At 42.4% G+C, this 17,637-nt stretch overlaps 1 protein-coding gene across 2 annotated transcripts in view; it reads left to right on the plus strand.

Annotated features, from left to right (window-relative positions):
• Positions 1 to 15,493, plus strand: part of LOC139556908 (poly(rC)-binding protein 4-like) — a 42,036-nt gene extending 26,543 nt beyond the window's left edge. Inside the window, exons 6-14 of one of the 2 annotated variants that reach the window (XM_071371021.1) lie at positions 627 to 758; positions 1,476 to 1,604; positions 3,049 to 3,123; positions 4,246 to 4,317; positions 9,027 to 9,083; positions 9,528 to 9,609; positions 10,674 to 10,723; positions 13,978 to 14,147; positions 14,393 to 15,493. In XM_071371021.1, coding sequence (XP_071227122.1) covers positions 627 to 758; positions 1,476 to 1,604; positions 3,049 to 3,123; positions 4,246 to 4,317; positions 9,027 to 9,083; positions 9,528 to 9,609; positions 10,674 to 10,723; positions 13,978 to 14,147; positions 14,393 to 14,750 — 1,125 coding nt within the window. In that variant the 3' untranslated portion in view covers positions 14,751 to 15,493. The remainder of the gene's footprint in view (positions 1 to 626; positions 759 to 1,475; positions 1,605 to 3,048; positions 3,124 to 4,245; positions 4,318 to 9,026; positions 9,084 to 9,527; positions 9,610 to 10,673; positions 10,724 to 13,977; positions 14,148 to 14,392) is intronic. The other variant, XM_071371022.1, reaches the window with a different exon arrangement.
• The last annotated feature ends 2,144 nt before the right edge of the window (positions 15,494 to 17,637 follow it).

A 17,637-nucleotide genomic window follows, 5' to 3' on the forward strand; every position in this document is an offset into this window, starting at 1 on the left:
AATATAGACAATGAGAGAAAACCAAGTGTCATAGCCGCATTAGATAGATACATGGGTTTTAAATTGAAAAAGTAGGCCCACAAGAACTGTTGGCGAAATACATGTTTTTTTTCTCAAATCCCCTCGAGGGCACCTCTGTAAAGTATGGGAAATTAATATTATTATTGCACACCGACTAGCTAATGCATTCTGTTTGAAATACATGTGGTGTGTTTTCCATTCTGCCAGGAGAGAGAGAGAGAGAGAGAGAGAGAGAGAGAGAGAGAGAGAGAGAGAGAGAGAGAGAGAGAGAGAGAGAGAGAGAGAGAGAGAGAGAGAGAGAGAGAGAGAGAGAGAGAGAGAGAGAGAGAGAGAGAGAGAGAGAGAGAGAGAGAGAGAGAGAGAGAGAGAGAGAGAGAGAGAGAGAGAAATTACCACACTGGATTGAAGGAGAGGCTATTTACTACCTGGTCAAATGAAGGAAAATAGGAAATGGCGATGACTGAGGCCGAGGCTTTACCATTCAATCAAAGTCATAAGTGGGGTTTTTGGAGATTATGCCATCAGTGATTTATCATTCATCTTTCTCTCTCCCTCTTCCTCCGTCCCTCCCTATCTTTTCCCCCTCTTTCACTCCCTCTCCCCAGGACCTCACCACACTGGTGGCCAACGGCACCATCAGCAACAAGCCCCCAGTGACCCTACGACTGGTCATTCCAGCCAGCCAGTGTGGCTCCCTCATCGGCAAGGGAGGGGCAAAGATCAAGGAGATCAGAGAGGTGATAGACTAGTACAGAACAGCTGCAGAAGTAGGATCTTCATTTGAGCCAGTTTGCTGCAGCAGGAAAATAATCCTGCAACAACAGGAAATGTGAATTATTATGTGGATTATAATTAATGGACATTTTTGTGGAGATTTATACCTTTTTCGTAAGGGAAAATCAAGTCTGAAATGTCAGTGGAAATTTCAAACTTCAGAAGCCTCTTTAAACCTAAAATACACTACAAGTAAAACATTTCCTGCATTGCAACAGGGCGATCAAGGCAAGAAACAAGACCCTTAACAGTTAGAAAAAGGCAGCCATTTCACTTGACTGTAGATTGGGGAGTTAGCTAGTTCCTTCCCTGATCAGCCCTCGAGGCCACTATATGCCAGTCTGTTTCATGTCTGGTTTGTGTTTATTTCAAGGGCACCAAGCTTCTATCGCAATCTTACACGATATCCTGTGGTCAGGATGCATTATGTGATTGTTCTGATTGTTCTCAGAGTTGCTCTGTTATTTGATTTACTGCAAGCTGATTTTCTTTGCAGATCACTACAATTTGTATGCAGGTCATTCCACCCATCCATCCATGACCACCCAATGTTTAGTGCTAAGCTTTCATGTTGATTAGGTCAACAAACCACAGAGGTGGACCCATGTCAGTGTGATTATTAGAATGCCATGTCTTTCTGAATCGGTGTAATCCTTTCTTTAAACTGCTATCATTGGCAGAGCACGCGAGCACAGATACAAGTGGCAGGAGATTTGCTGCCCAACTCTACTGAGCGAGGGGTGACGATATTGGGGAGTCAAGACTCGGTAATCCAGTGTGTCAAGCTGATCTGCACAGTAATCCTGGAGGTAGGGTGACATTTCTCTCCTTCTCCCTTTCCTATCCCCCTCACACACATCCATAACCAAGAGTGGAATTCAATCAAACCCACACTCCACTGCCACTGGAGTAACAATAACAATGTTTCTGTGTTTTCGTAGCACGAGAGCAATGTTATATTCCATAGTGTTGATTGGATTGAATTACTGCCCTACCAAGAATACAATTAGGAGGGGATAATAGAATTGTATATGCTGTTATACTAACCTGAGCCTTAGGGAAATGTGGTATCCTTCCTGAAGAGCCAGCTATAGTTAACTTCTCCTAGGCTTAGTAGACATTAGTCAGGTTCCTCTTGTTTTGACCCTGTTTGACCCTGAGACAACTTATTATGGAGCAGAGGAAAGAACCCTGGCTCAAAAAAACAAACTGACCTGCAGCAAAGTGTGTTTTCCTTCAAACAGCCGCTCCTTTAAGAAACAGGAGTGGTGGAAAGGGAAAAAACAACCCAAAGGATTATTTCCCTCCAATGCGTACATGCCGTCCTTTTTGTTTTTGCATTGCAGTTGGACCGGACTGCCTAATTGCTAGTTTGATCCAGTTTTCCAGGGCTTTCTTCAAAGGCTTGCAACTTTCATTTGGATTCTCTTCCAGTGGGGCCTTCAGGATTTAAATTATGCAAAGTTATACAAAGAATCGGCTTTGACTGCTCCCACAGAAAAGATGCTCCACATTTCCGGAAAACCCTGCATCCTTATGATAAATTATACAACTTCCTGTGTGTTGTTTTAACCATTTTCTGTTTCCTTTTGTAATTGGCGAGTTCATGAGTTTTCTCTGAAGGGGAGTAGGTTTTTGTCAGAGAGAGAGAGAGAGAGAGAGAGAGTGTGTGTGTGTGTGTGTGTGTGTGTGTGTGTGTGTGTGTGTGTGTGTGTGTGTGTGTGTGTGTGTGTGTGTGTGTGTGTGTGTGTGTGTGTGTGTGTGTGTGTGTGTGTGTGTGTGTGTGTGTGTGTGTGTGTGTGTGTGTGTGTGTGTGTGTGTGTGTGTGTGTGTGTGTACAGTGCATGCACCCATTTGAAATATCCAAAGGAATGTTGAACAACTTGAGCCAAAGGCTGAGATTACAAACTCAAGAACAATCCAATCATCCCTAAAGAGCTGCCATTTCAATTGTTGAACTGTTAAATGAATGACTAATGTCACCAGAAGAAAAACAAAGGAACAAATATCATGTAACTGTCATTAGCAGTTTAATACACCATTAATTGTCCTTGTGTTTTATGTGCTTAATAGTTCAATGCCATTTATTCAATTTCTTTCCCTCCTACACAACAGAAGTGACACAATAGCCAGACTTAAAATTAAACATCCTTCATACATGTTTTGACTTGCATCTGTCATATTTATTTTGGTGATAAAGGTGTATCGATATCTCACAACACCAGACCCCTTGACCTATGTTTGACTCCCCAGTCTCCCCCGAAGGGTGCTACCATTCCCTACCGGCCCAGCCCCTCCCCAGGAGCCCTCCTCATCTCTGGCAACCAAGTGAGAAAGCCACAAACCCATCTACACCCTGTATAGACGTGTCATGTGAAATATATAGTCCAGTGTAATTATTGAGGGACTTTAGAGCACTATTCTGTGTAAGATCCTTAGTTATGGTTCATGACGCACCTCAATGCCACCCCATGACTCAACCCATGAAGATATGAGGTAGTTTTGCTACTTGGGGGTTGTACTATATGTACAGTATGTGTGGGGAGGATGAGATTGTGGGTGGCGGTGATGTTAGGATGCATGGAGTGAAACATTTTAGCCACTCAGTCTAGAGACCTTTAGCGTTCGGCTCGACTGCGGTGGATCCTGGCTTCTATGCGCTGGTGATCCAAACCCAGTTACAGCATATGAGCTGTCTGAGCATTACTCTCAAATGTTTGATATGGTGTTGTGTTAGTGCTCATAATAGCATATCAAATTAAAGTGCAGGGTGAATCTTGCTTCTACACCTTCTACACCTGCATTGCTTGCTGTTTGGGGTTTTAGGCTGGGTTTCTGTACAGCACTTTGAGATGTCAGCTGATGTAAGAAGGGCTATATAAATACATTTGATTTGATCTATGGTCAGAGGGAAGATGAGGCACTTTAATGAATCCAGAGCAGTGATAAGGAGTGTTTGTGTAATTTGTCAGAGGATAAACAGGAATGGGAAAACACTCGGCTGGATGGTGACTCATACCATAAGCCATTTAGGTGTGCGTGAGAGAGTTTGACATGGAGCTCCAAGGACCACTCGGGACCTATTTGATCTAAGGAAGGAAGAAAACAGGAATATATGTTATTGAATATATGAATATATGTTATATATTCAGTGGAACCGAAGGGGTTTTCAGTGATACATTTCAGTTGGAAAATGAATGTAGTCCGTGGGAATTTCTCATATTTGTATGGTATATGATGTTGAAAGTGCTCTGGGAGGACACTTTAAAAGGCTAGTTCTTGTCGATTAATTACATGATTTTAGCTTTTATGTTTTACTATTAGTATGTCTGCTTAGCTTATCCTAGATAAACTGTGTTTACAGTATGTAATGAATGAGCTAACTAACATTATCTGGTGAAATAAAGATAAATAATAGTAATAATGTATGTTCCCTGTGTGTGTGTTTAGGTGTTTGAGGCGTCAGACTTTCCCCCCCACCCTCTGTACTCTCTCTCCCAGGGCGGTCTTGACCTGCATCAGGTGAGTGTCAGATGATCTGATGTCACCAACACCTTTAATGGTGAATAGTTTTCAAACATGTTCATACCTCAAAAGTGGTCTTAGAGGGCAATTTCATTATCTCCAGCACAATACCAGTGTAAATGTGAAAACGGTGCGTTTCTATGTTTTGTAGATAAAAATATAAAGTTAAAAAGTTCTATCCGAAAACATCATCAACAGTTAAAACATTTTACAAACAGTGTTTTCACTATAAGATTCACGTGTACATGGGAAGAAAGAAAATACACTCCCTCTGGCTAGAAACTCATTGCAGGTTTTGAAAATCACAAATTTTCTTACTTTTAATCCTGTTCTGTGATGTCACAGAAGCCTTGTTTAGGACCTTTCTTTATAACGACAGACGACACATACAGTGCCTTCAGAAAGTATTCATACCCCTTGACTTATTCTACAGCCTGAATTCAAAATGGATTAAATAGATTTTTTTCTCTTACCCATTTACACACAATACCCCATAAGGACAAAGTGAAAACATGTTTTTGGAATTTTTTGCAAATGTATTGAAAATGAAATACAGAAATAGGTCATTCACATGAATATGCACACCCCTGAGTCAATACTTTGTATAAGCACATTTGTGACTCGTTTCAGGAAACTAGGCGTATGTTGCAGGTCACTACATCACAGGAGAGGCATTTGAACGTAAACTTTTTTTTTAAATAAAATGTTGTTTATTGGCAGAAATGCCTTCTGGAAATTGTAAACTTTCATGTGCCTTAATAACAGACTTGTATGCCATCTGTGAATACGAATAAAATTGTTAAAATTGCAAGCCTAGTTGGTTTGGCCACAGAAAAAGTTGCCAACCTGATTGGCTGAGATAATGAGTGGGCTGGGTATGCCGAGAGATGAATTCGGATTGGTCTGCCATATAGCAAGCTTCTGTCTATTTGGGCTGGTCAGTATGTGTAGGTAATCCTGTCTAAAGCGACTTAAAAAATTTTTTTATCATGTAGTAGAACTGCATAAGTGTTGCTCACTTTCTGGAGGACAGAGTTTTGAAATCAGTGCAATTAGAGTATGATAGCTAAGGAGACAGAGAAAACACCTGCGTGCGGATTACATCTTCAAACTAAGGGCAACCATGGCATCCGCGACACGGAGAAGAATCCAACCATGATTTGCACGGGTAAATTACATTGTTGTGGCTGCTATGTGTGATGTATTGTTGTCTCTACCTTCTTGCCCTTTGTGCAGTTGTCTGTGCCCAATAATGTTTGTACCATGTTTTGTGCCTCTACCATGTTGTGTTGCTACCACGTTGTTGTTATGTTGTGTTGCTACCATGCTGTGTTGTCATGTGTTGCTGCCTTGCAATATTGTTGTCTTAGGTCTCTCTTTATGTAGTGCTGTGTTGTCTCTCTTGTCGTGATGTGTGATTTGTACTATATTTATATATTTTATTTTTTATCCCATCCCCGCAGGAGGCCTTTTACCTTTTGGTAGGCTGTTATTGTAAATAAGAATGTGTTCTTAACTGACTTGCCTAGTTAAATAAAGTAAAAAAAATATTTAAAAAATAATTGCATGTTTCTAGTTTTGACAGAAAGTCATTTTCATTTTAAGGTAAATTGTACTGTTAGCTAGCTAGCTACACTAGCTGTATGGTCGTATTATTCCTTTCTCAGAGCCATTTGCTCTGCTAGTTATAGCCTAAAGTTAGCTAGCTAACATTGATCCTGGTTGGTTAGCTACCTGCAGATTCATGCAGGGTAGTAATGTCATGAGTTGGTATTATGGTTCATTGTTTTACCTAGCTGGCTTAGCTACATGTCTTAACAAAAGACTCCACTATGCAAGTAACCATTTCAATAGAATATCATTGCGACAGCTGTTGATATTCATAGCTGGTAAATTCACTCTGGCTATCTACAGAAAGCCAGATTCCAGAGCACTCTCGTCTGCGTGTGCCAGAGCACAGAATAAATGACGAATTTACGAACGCTCAACACCCATTGAATATGGCCGGTGTCAGCGTAAATTGTTTCCAGCAGCACAGTTGTGTTCACCAGCGCTCTGGATAACATAACAACAGCCTAACCAGCTCTGCTAGGGCGAGTAAAATGGTCAGTGAGCTGTTCTCTCATTTGTGTCTGGAAGAAGCTAGCCAACGTTAGCCAATTAGCTTGGATGCTTGCCTGTTGTTGTTAGGACAGAATGCTCGGATCAACCCATAAAGAGATGGGTGGGGCTAAAGCTTAAGAGCGTGTGAACGATGAGGTTACAATTGATCAACTTTCAAAGAAGAATTACTTTCCCATTGTTCCTCAAATCCTGTGTATGATATACCATGTTGTGTCTCTGTGTCTCTGCTTTTATCCAATGTGTCTTTCTGGGTAAGTCTCTAAGAGTTTTCCACACCTGGATTGTTTAACTTTTTCACATAATTATAATTATTTTTGAATTCTTCAAGCTCTTTCAAATTGGTTGTTGTTCATTGCTAGACAATCATTTTCAGGTCTTGCCATAGATTTTCAAGTAGATCTAAATCAAAACTGTAACTCTGCCACTCAGGAACATTCACTGTCTTCTTGGTAAGCAACTCCAGTGTAGAATTGGTCTTCTGTTTTGGGTTATTGTCCTGCTGGCAGGTGAATTCCTCCCTCGGTGTCTTGTGGAAAGCAGACTGAACCAGGTTTTCCTCTAGGATTTTGTCTGTGCTTAACTTCAGTCCGTTTCTTTTTTATCCTGAAAAACTCCCCAGTCCTTAACGATTACAAGCATGCCCATAACATGATGCAGCCACTAATATGCTTGAAAATATGGAGAGTGGTACTCAGTAATGTGTTGTCACACCCTGATCTGTTTCACCTGTCTTTGTGATTGTCTCCACCCCCCTCCAGGTGTCGCCCATCTTCCCCATTGTCCCCTGTGTATTTATACCTGTGTTCTCTGTTTGTCCGTTGCCAGTTCGTCAAGCCGTACCAGCGTTTTTTCCTCTGCTCCTGTCTCTCGATTGTTCCTGTTTTCTTGTTTTCCTGGTGTTGACCTCACTGCCTGCCCTGACCTTGAGCTTGCCTGCCATCCTGTACCTTTGCCCAACCTATCTGGATTACTGACCTCTGCCTACCCTGACCCTGAGCCTGCATGCCATCCTGTACCTTTTCCCCACCTATCTGGATTACTGACCCCTGACTGCCCTTGACCTGTCTTTTGCCTGCCCCTGTTGGATTAATAAACTGTTGTTACTTCAACTTTGTCTGCATCTGGGTCTTACCTGAAACGTGAAAGTTGTATTGGATTTGCCCCAAATATAACATTGTATTCAGGACAAAAAGTTAATTCCTTGCCCCATTTTTTGCACAATTACTTTAGTGACTTGTTGCAAACATTGTATGTACAGGCTTCCTTCTTTCACTCTGTCAATTAGGTTAGTATTGTGACGTAACTACGATGTTGTTGATCCATCCTCAGTTTTCTCCTATCACAGCCATTAAACTGTATAATTGTTTTAAAGTCACCATTGACCTCAAGGTGACATCCCAAGCGGTTTCCTTCCTCTCTGGCAACTGAGTTAGGAAGGACACCTATATCTTTGTAGTGACTGGGTGTAATTAATAACTTCACCATGCTCAAAGGGATATTCAATGTCAGCTTCTTTTTTTTACCCATCTACCAATAGGTGCCCTTCTTTGCGAGGCATTGGAAAACCTCTCTGGTCTTTGTGGTCCATGCAACTTATTATGTGTCTTCTAAAGCTCGTTTTTACTCATCAACCTATTTAGGCTTGCTATAAGAAAGGGGTTGAATACTTATTGACTTTTCAGCTTTTCATTTTCCCTTAAGTCGATCATGGTTATTGATCCTGCTGTATCTCTTCTAGTGATACAAATATGACAGTATTACCAATGATTTGACATTGTTTCCTGTGCTTAGAGTTGATTGTGTCATTTTGGTGCATAATAGGGAATTGCGTCTAACGTCTCCATGGAGTGGTAATACTAGCCAGACTGCTGCCGTCGGTCAGAATTGAGTTTAGCTAAGTGCTGTCTGGCCTGACAATGGGGATACATGGACACCACCCTGACTTATGAGAGATGAGGAGGAGCGAGAGAGAGGATGGGTGGGATGAGAGATGAGGAGGAGCGAGAGAGAGGATGGGTGGGTGGAGAGAGAGAGAGAGAGAGAGAGAGAGAGAGAGAGAGAGAGAGAGAGAGAGAGAGAGAGAGAGAGAGAGAGAGAGAGAGAGAGAGAGAGAGAGAGAGAGAGAGAGAGAGAGAGAGAGAGAGAGAGAGATTTACAGGAGGCACGTTACAGAGTATACAGGAGGCACGTTACAAAGTATGAAGGTTGGTTAAATGGCACTCTGCTGTGAAGATTGCAGACCCCTGATGATGTCCAATCTGGACTGAAGTGCAATCACATTAAAGATGCTGGAAACACTTTCTATGTGCAACATGTGTTGTGCAATACATTATGGATGCATTTTATGGGTTTATATAGCCTGTTATAGAGCCACAAGCTATACATTCCCATAGCAAGTGTATAATACTCAATAACCACTTTGCAATACACAACAAATGCATTTATGTATTTGCTTCCACATACTTAGCCATTGTAGTATACTGTATAAATATTATATATGTCAGTGATGCACTTATATACACTGTCTGGTAAGTGGTTATTGGCATAACAATGTGTTTTTTACTGTCATTTGCCTAATGCAGAGTGATCTCTTCCAGGCCTACACTGTACAAAACCAATATGGCATTCCACATACAGAGGTAAGTAAAGTATATACAGCAGTTATATATAGTAACCTAACTATCACACTCTAATTTTTTTATGTAGCCCTTTCATGCAGTCAAATGACCTAGTGGCCTTATGGGTGGGATATTATTCATATTTTTCATAATTTCTTTCTTTCTTTTTTTTAACAGACGAAAATCCTGTGTTTCTATGTCAAACAGTTTTGTTATATTTCAGTTTTCTGTAATATACAGTATATAAAGTGTAATATTGGGATGCGAATTCAAAATGGAATACATTTCAACTCTATAACTGACATGGTACATGTGTTTTATTTTTTGTAACCCCATAACTATGTGTGTGAGGTGTATACTTTTGTTTCAAAGAATACCAAAGAAACACTCTGTGTGACCCTGATTTAGCCCACTGCAGTAAAAGTTTAACATATATTTTGGATGCTCTTTCTTCCTGTATCTCAGTTGGCCAAGCTACATCAGCTATCCATGCAGCAGAACATGCAGCAGAGTCCCATGTGCCAGCAGACTACAACCGTTCTTCCTGGTATGAGTTAACTTCATTTAGCCCAAATGGCAGTCAAATACATTTAACTCTGAGTAACAATAGTCATAAAAGCTGTAGGAGATGTAGGGATCAGAAAGCATGCAACGAAACTGAACCTGATGGCTGATGTTAGTCCAAAGCGAACATGTTACACTAACTACACTACAGCTAGATTTTGGCTTGGCACTTACTGTAATGGTACTGTAACACTTACTGCAGCGGCAGGTAGCCTAGTGGTTAGAGCCAGTAACCGAAATGTTGCTGGATCAAATCCCCGAGCTGACAAGGTCAAAATCTGTTGCTCTGCCCCTGAACAAGGCAGTGTTCCCCGGGTAGGCTGTCATTGTAAATAAGAATTTGTTCTTAACTGACTTGCCTAGATAAATAAAGGTACAATTAAAGACAAAAAATGGTCTTATATTCTGTTAGTCATATTTTAATATCATCTGCCAAGTATCAGTAACATCAACAGTTTGTCGGGGAAGGATGAGCTGCAGAAATAGAACATATTCTGTTACAACAATGCTAAGTGAAGGGATCCGTGTCATAAGCCCAACTGATTATGTGCTTGTGGCAGTGAAGATGAGAGGAAGCTCCCTACAGCTCTTCGTATTTGGCAGTGAAAAGGGAAAATATTATAAGAAAGGATGTGTTCCACCACAGTATCAGAGAGCCTGGAGAAAGGTGGCATGTTAAACATAAGTCTATTAAAATGGAAATTAGCTGCTTAGCTAAATCTAGCCGTTATACCACCAAAAATATTGATCACGTAGCATGTCAATTATGCTGGTTTCAGTGGAGGCTGCTTTGCGGAGGACGGCTCATAATAATGGCTGGAACGGTGTGAATGGCATGGCGTCAAACACAAGGAAACCCTGTGTTTGATGTTGTTGATATCTTTCCACTTATTCCTCTTCAGCAGTTACCACGTGCCCATCCTCCCCAATTAAGGTGCCACCAATCTCATGTGGCTGGTTTGCTTGACCTGCAAGCCACACGTAATGTATGAATATATGAATGAATGTATGAAAGGGATTGTTAAGTTGCATATTTTCTCTCACTAGGAATGGACTCAAACTCCCAGACATCGCAGGAGCTCCTTATTCAAAACGACGTGAGCAGTTAATTGAACATAATATTACATTCTACATTTACATTTTTATTTTTTTCAGATATCCTCTGGGTTAAGTCTATTCAGAAGGTGAATTGAACTTCCAATTAAATTCGAGGAAATTTGAAAAATACTAATTGAAAATAATTGCCGCTTTTCAATCATTGAATGTCAATTTAAATGAATCTCCTAAATTGACTGAATTTAAATGGAATTTACCCCCAACCTGAAATGCTGTTATTCAGAACAATCTACTCTAGGCTTCATTGCAAACAACACATCAGACAGCAGCATAAGCAGAAATATCACATTGCACGTAAACAACTCATAGAAGCAGGTGACACCAGCTAAACAGATGCTCACGGGTTGAAAGCGGTCGAGAGACTGTAGTCTTGGGTAACTTCAAAGGAGAGAAGGGGACACATCTTGGCAAACATACTAATTATCCAAGTCATTATAACCCCAGACTAACCCAAGGTCGTGGGGATTTTGAGCCGATATGGATCCCCTGGTGTTATTGTCTGGGTTCCAGTTGCAGTGTCTCGGAGGGACTCCCATGAGTACCCAGTAAATCCTCTCATGTTCCCTGACCTACTTAGACACTCTCTCTCTCTGCTGTCAAAACAGCCAATAAAAAACAGCCAGCAAGTCTCTCCCTCTCACTCAGACGCCGCATGTGATGCCTCTCCAATCAGAGCAAAAGACAGAGATGCTGGAATGCATTCGGAAAGGAAGACTACTCGGATTGCCCTCTGTGATGATCTAGCACTGGCTGTCCAACTATTTGAATGGATCAGAGACTTCATGTACTCTACAGTCTTGAAATGAATCACACCATGACAGAATGCAATAAGCTCTCCTATTCAAGATGACACGCCAACCAGACATAACTGTTGGACAACGTTTTCCCCCCCAGCAAACCCTTAAATACCACACCTTCCAATCCGTCAGTGGAATGGCTGGTGCTGTAGAGTGGGGTGCATGACTGGGACAGCTGAGTCTAAGCTCCAGCCATTGTTACAGAGAGGACATAGCATTGGCTGAGCTCTCTCTCTCTCTCTCTCTCTCTCTCTCTCTCTCTCTCTCTCTCTCTCTCTCTCTCTCTCTCTCTCTCTCTCTCTCTCTCTCTCTCTCTCTCTCTCTCTCTCTCTCTCTCTCTCTCTCTCTCTCTCTCTCTCTCTCTCTCTCTCTCTCTCTCTCTCTCTCTCTCTCTCGCTCATATATATAGCAGAATCTGTAGGATTGAAGATCCATTCTTAGAGGTGCAGTGGGAGATTTAGGCTGGGTCCATCTCAATAGTCTGAAACAGCTTCCTCTCCTCATCAGCTCATCTTGATCTGCGCTGATCTGAATACATAGCAGAGGTAAAAGCAATCTGTGAACATACGAGGCATTTGCTTTCCCCTGTCCTGCCCTTCCATAGGACTGCAGCTGAAGTAAAGGAGATGAGGTAAATAGGCCACATATACTATTGAGATGCACCCTTAGGGTACCGAGAGAGAGGCATTGAGGAAGAGCTTAGACATGGTCAGCAATATACTGTACTTCTGCCTAGGGAAGATGTAGCCTGGATAAAAATGGTGACTCTCCCACCACATCCTTCTTCCTCTGTCATTTTCCAAATTACTACTTCAGCAGGAATTCTAAGATTATATAGGCCAGTTACACAGTAGCAGCTGAGGTGATACAGTTGAGGTGAGGCATGCAGTGTTATTGTACTGTGTATGCCCTGCTTAGCACTGGTAATCACTAGCGTACACAATGTTCTATTTGCTGCATGGTATGTCCAGAATTTGCTGCATGGTATTTCCCTTTCTCTACACTAAATCAGGAAGCCTCTAGAGCTCCTACACATACCTCTGAAATTGGCCCTTCAGACATTCAAAATGAGCCTTCTACTCCACATTGTTTTTTGGATGACAATGGTCGAAACAGAACTTTGTTTTTAACAATCAATTGAATATAAGCATCGGGATGAATTGGTTCAGTTTGCTGAGAATGAATAGATTGTTCTGAGGTACTGGATTCTCCCTCCCAGCAGGGGAGAGTACTGGTCAAATCCCTGATCCCAGGTCTGTGCTAGTGGTGCTCATTGTCTCTCAGGGCTGCTCTTTAGCCTGGCTGGGCCGTGCCAGTGCCTTGATAGCTGCTCCCAGAATATTCTGCCGTGCCAAGAATAGCCAGAGACCAACCAGGATGCTGTGTGACCAATCAGAAGCTGCGAAACAGGACTGTGACTTCTCAGGAAAGGAATGTGAAATACAGAGAGAAGGACAGAAGCAGGAGAACTAACTGTGTGTGTGTCGCAGGGGCCACTATCAGTCATCCATCATTAAACTGCCAACACACACATAGTGGGGATACTCCATCACTGTCAAGGCCTCTCACCGTATATCTGACAGCATAACCCTGCCTCTGTGGCCTGACACCCTGCACTCACGCTTAGACCCTTGGAATAGACTCTGATCCTTAGGCCTAGCATGATCCTCCGGCCTTGGCCATTGTTCTCTAGAAACAGAAGCTGATAGAAAGAGGATAACATCTTCTAAGACCCCAATATAAACTCATGTCATCATCTTATGAACTAATGTAGGCAAAAAGACCACACAAACCGTCCGGATTATAGCTCATGTTTTGAATTATTTTCCTACTCCGTTTTCCATTAGCCAAGAGATGCTTCTCTTTTGGGTCGTGTTTGGGAAGTTATTTGTTTGGGGGAAGTTGCCACGGCGACGGAAATCAATAACCTTTTAGCTACTCAGATTAATAAGAGGCAAATATGCCGACTCTCTCTACCCTGTCTCTTTTACCGGGGCACGGTGCACTGCAATTAAGGAAGAGGTTGGAAAAACAGTGTATTTCACATGCGTGATAGAGGACAGGGCCATAACATACAAACAATGTGATCACAATGTTTAGAGAGGAGTGCATTTCATACACAGACCGTAGAAGACCAACAATAGCATGTACGCACATTCTCAACACAAGCGTTTTGCAATTATTGTTAGCATTTGTAATCATTATTAATAGTTAGCATCATCATCATCAACCCCACTTTCATATAGCCTACAGTAGCTTTGTTTGATGTATTGCAATATTAAGACTCTCGACACAACTGTCAAAACAATGTCAATGTAATAAATAACTCTGAGGCAATCTGAACACAATCAAGTGATTCAAATCTCTGCGTAAATAGATATCCACTGGATATAGTTGTCCATCCATCATCCATCCATCTATTGTTCTATGTCTTGCAGCTGATAGGCTCGATCATCGGCCGGCAGGGCACTAAGATCAATGAGATCAGGCAGGTGTCGGGGGCTCAGATAAAGATCGGCAGCCAGCTGGACGGAACCAATGACCGACACGTCACCATCACTGGCACACCAGTCAGCATCAACCTGGCCCAGTACCTCATCACCTCCTGGTAAGGCCATTGGCCAATGCGATCCAGGCTAACCAATCAGTAGGAGAGGGGATTTGGCAGGTAGAGGGAATTCTGTTTCCATAACAGTCCAGGTTAAAGGTTAAATAACTTGGGGATAAGCAGTAATGAGGTCATTGTGCTCTTGTTCTGGGAATAACCCCTTAGATAATTCATACACCTGTATTGCATTGCATTGTACTGTATTCTATTATATTGTATTGTAAGCCACTCTTCTCTCTCCATAGTTTAGAGACAGCTAAATCCACGGCCCAGGCAGCCTCCATGGCCACCCACAACATGTCTGACCTCAATATGGTCTTCACACATCCCGCTTCCCCGGCCTCCTCCCCCCACACCGCCTCCACCCTGGCAGCCATGGGTACCCTCTCCCCCGCCCCCGTCATGGGCCACCCCTACGGCGCCCTGCCCTTCTCCAGTCTGTTAGGGGTCAAGTCTGTCCCCTTCCTGACTCTCTCCAGCCCCGCCCCCCAGGTCGCTGTCACCGCAGCCCCTTCCCACACCTCCCTGGCAGCCTACACTACCAAAATCTCCTCTGCCAACTGCATCAAGAAACCCGACAGGCAGAAGTTTGCACCCTACTGATGCTACATGCTACACCTCGCTAGCCTTCTTCTGAAGGCTGGAATTAAGGACAACTGTCTATTATGGCCACATCTCAAATGACACCCTATTTCCTACATAGTGCACTATATGGTGAATAGGGTGCCATGTGAGACTTGCCCTATGTTCTTCCAATCACGCCCTGATGTAGCCATATCTGCTGCCAGAGATTAACTTGGCTGTACTTTATAATTCACCACAATGAAGAGACCAACAGAGATTTGGACGAAAGCTATCATAAGGTATACTATACATTACATATATAGATGATTTGTGAGTTCCCCATGAATTTATGGACTTCTTTCACCCCCACCTCATTCTACTGTTATTTATCACTCGTATAGAGCAAAGTCCTAACTTGGGAAATGCACTAACTTGGAGTTTCATGTAAATCATGCACTGATGTAATGGTAAGTGTGCATCTCTCGAGTTAGGAATAGGCCCAAAAGTATTTATCCTTCAGTAAATTTGTAAATTATAATCTGATACGGATGGCTGCTCAACTGTATGATGCTTTTATACAACATCTGTGATTGCTTCTTGAAGTTTTTAAGAAAATCTGTAAATGTTTGGGAAGAAAAATATTGTTTTTTTATGCCTTTGTGCTATAGCTAGTACTGTACTGTTCAGTGTTATGTTTGTTTTGTTGGGTTTTGTTTGAAATGTGCAACTAGTTTTATTCTGTTTCTTTGTATTGTTTTGTTTATTAAAAGTATTTGTCTCTTGCGGTGGCTGCAGGTATGCGTCTCCCTTTAAATTGTACCTTTTCCCATTAAAGGTGGAGTCTGCAACTTCTTGGTTCCCTGTGGCCAAAGGAAATGCTCAAACAGTCAATGTGCAAACGAAACGCACTCAAAAACAAAAGCCAATCAGTGTGCTTCAAACATACTGCAAAATACATGAAACACCCAAGTAGTGGTCCTGCTTTTCTTTTTTCTTTCAGAGATAATCAATATTTTTGAAACCACAGTGAAGAAGGCGCTTGTCAAGCCCTTTTACACACCATATAAAAATGACATAACACCAATTCTCCTCCAGCCAGGTTATTTTTATTTCCCCCCCGAACTGTCATGAGCCAGTGGGTGGCACGTAATTCCAAATACCAGGTTTTCGGAGGGATGCTCTTCGCATCGTTGTGCTCTTGTCCTCGAACAATAACTGCAGTGAGACAGACAGGCTCCTCAACCCCGCTGGAGCAGAGGGCTCCGCCTGCATTCACAAATATCCGGCACACACAGACAGGGTTACTTACGTAAACACACACTGCACACACACTCGGACGGTGAACTCACACGCATGCATGCCACGCACACATATTTACGTTTTAGTCATTTAGCAGAAGCTCTTATCCATAGCAATTCACAGTTTGTGCATATAGTAAGCCAGCTTGGTGAGACAACCACGTATAACAGTCATAGTAAGTCAAAGGTTTCCTCAATGAAGTAGCTTTCAGCAAAGTCAGTGCTAGTAAGAGAAGACCAGGGCTAGTGTCAGCTCAAGAAAAGTGGTGATCATTTGAGTGCTAGGACAGAGAAGAGCTTTGACTGGGCTGACCGGGTGGGAGGCCCAAGAGACCAAAGGTGGCAGAATGGAGTACTCGGGTTGGGGTGTAGGGTTAGAAAGTAGGGAGGGGCAGTTCCCCTTGCTGCTCTGTATGCACACACACACACACTCAGATACTGTGTGCACGCACGCGCACGCACACACGCACATGCACACGCACACACACACACACACGCGCACACACATCCAGATCAACTGACGCACAGAGACGAGGGTACAGGTGGAGTGAGCAAGGAAGATAAGGGCACATGCAGTGACAGCTGGAAGGCAAAATACTGTAAAAGGAAATTCAGCAACAGCATCAACATTCACCACAGCAAAATCATCCTCTGGAGAGAAAACCAACCTTGTTTCATTCCACTCTTAGAATACTTCTCAGTGGGATTGACAGGAGGCCTTGACAGCGATGTGTCATTACTGTTGCCATAGATATTCACTTACACTGGTCTCAGGAGGCATGCAACAATATTACCCTTTCACCAGGCTGTGACGTCCCTTTATGTAAATTCAGCTGAGGGCCGTGAAAGTATTCAAATTATCCAGTTTCTTTACGCTGCTGATATGGAAGAGCTATTGTTAGTGTTGGCTGATTTGCCTACTGTAGAATTGGATCTCCCTCCCTCCCTCACTTTCTCTGTCTCTCTCTCCTTCTCTCTACAGCCTAATTCTGCTCACTGAGCATTGAGCCAAAGGTCATAAAATATCCATGCCCTCAATGGTCTGTCTCTACCTCCCGCATCCCTCTCCATCTTTCTACTCCCCCCTCTCTCTCTCTCTTTCTTGCTCCTTCTCACTCACACCCTATTTATCTTCCTCTCTCATCTTCTTACTAAGATCTCTCACACAATAAAAATAAAAAAATGGATTCATGCATACACTGAAAGCAAAACATCATTATCTTGCATTATCTACAAATCAGAAACTACTATCTTTGATTGTGTTTACGTCCCAACACTACATACATCATTAACAAATATTGTGCTCTGTACAAATGCCCATACTGTATATATGAATGAGAATGCACAGGAGCACTTGTGCCACCTGCAGGAACAAGTATACATAGCACCATTGAATGCACGGCTGCCTAGGTCTGCTACATTTACATTACATTTAAGTCATTTAGCAGACGCTCTTATCCAGAGCGACTTACAAATTGGTGCATTCACCTTATGATATCCAGTGGAACAACCACTTTACAATAGTGCATCTAACTCTTTTAAGGGGGGGGGGGGTTAGAAGGATTACTTTATCCTATCCTAGGTATTCCTTAAAGAGGTGGGGTTTCAGGTGTCTCCGGAAGGTGGTG

Source organism: Salvelinus alpinus, chromosome 28 (assembly GCF_045679555.1).
Source record: "Salvelinus alpinus chromosome 28, SLU_Salpinus.1, whole genome shotgun sequence".
Classification (NCBI taxonomy): domain Eukaryota; kingdom Metazoa; phylum Chordata; class Actinopteri; order Salmoniformes; family Salmonidae; genus Salvelinus; species Salvelinus alpinus.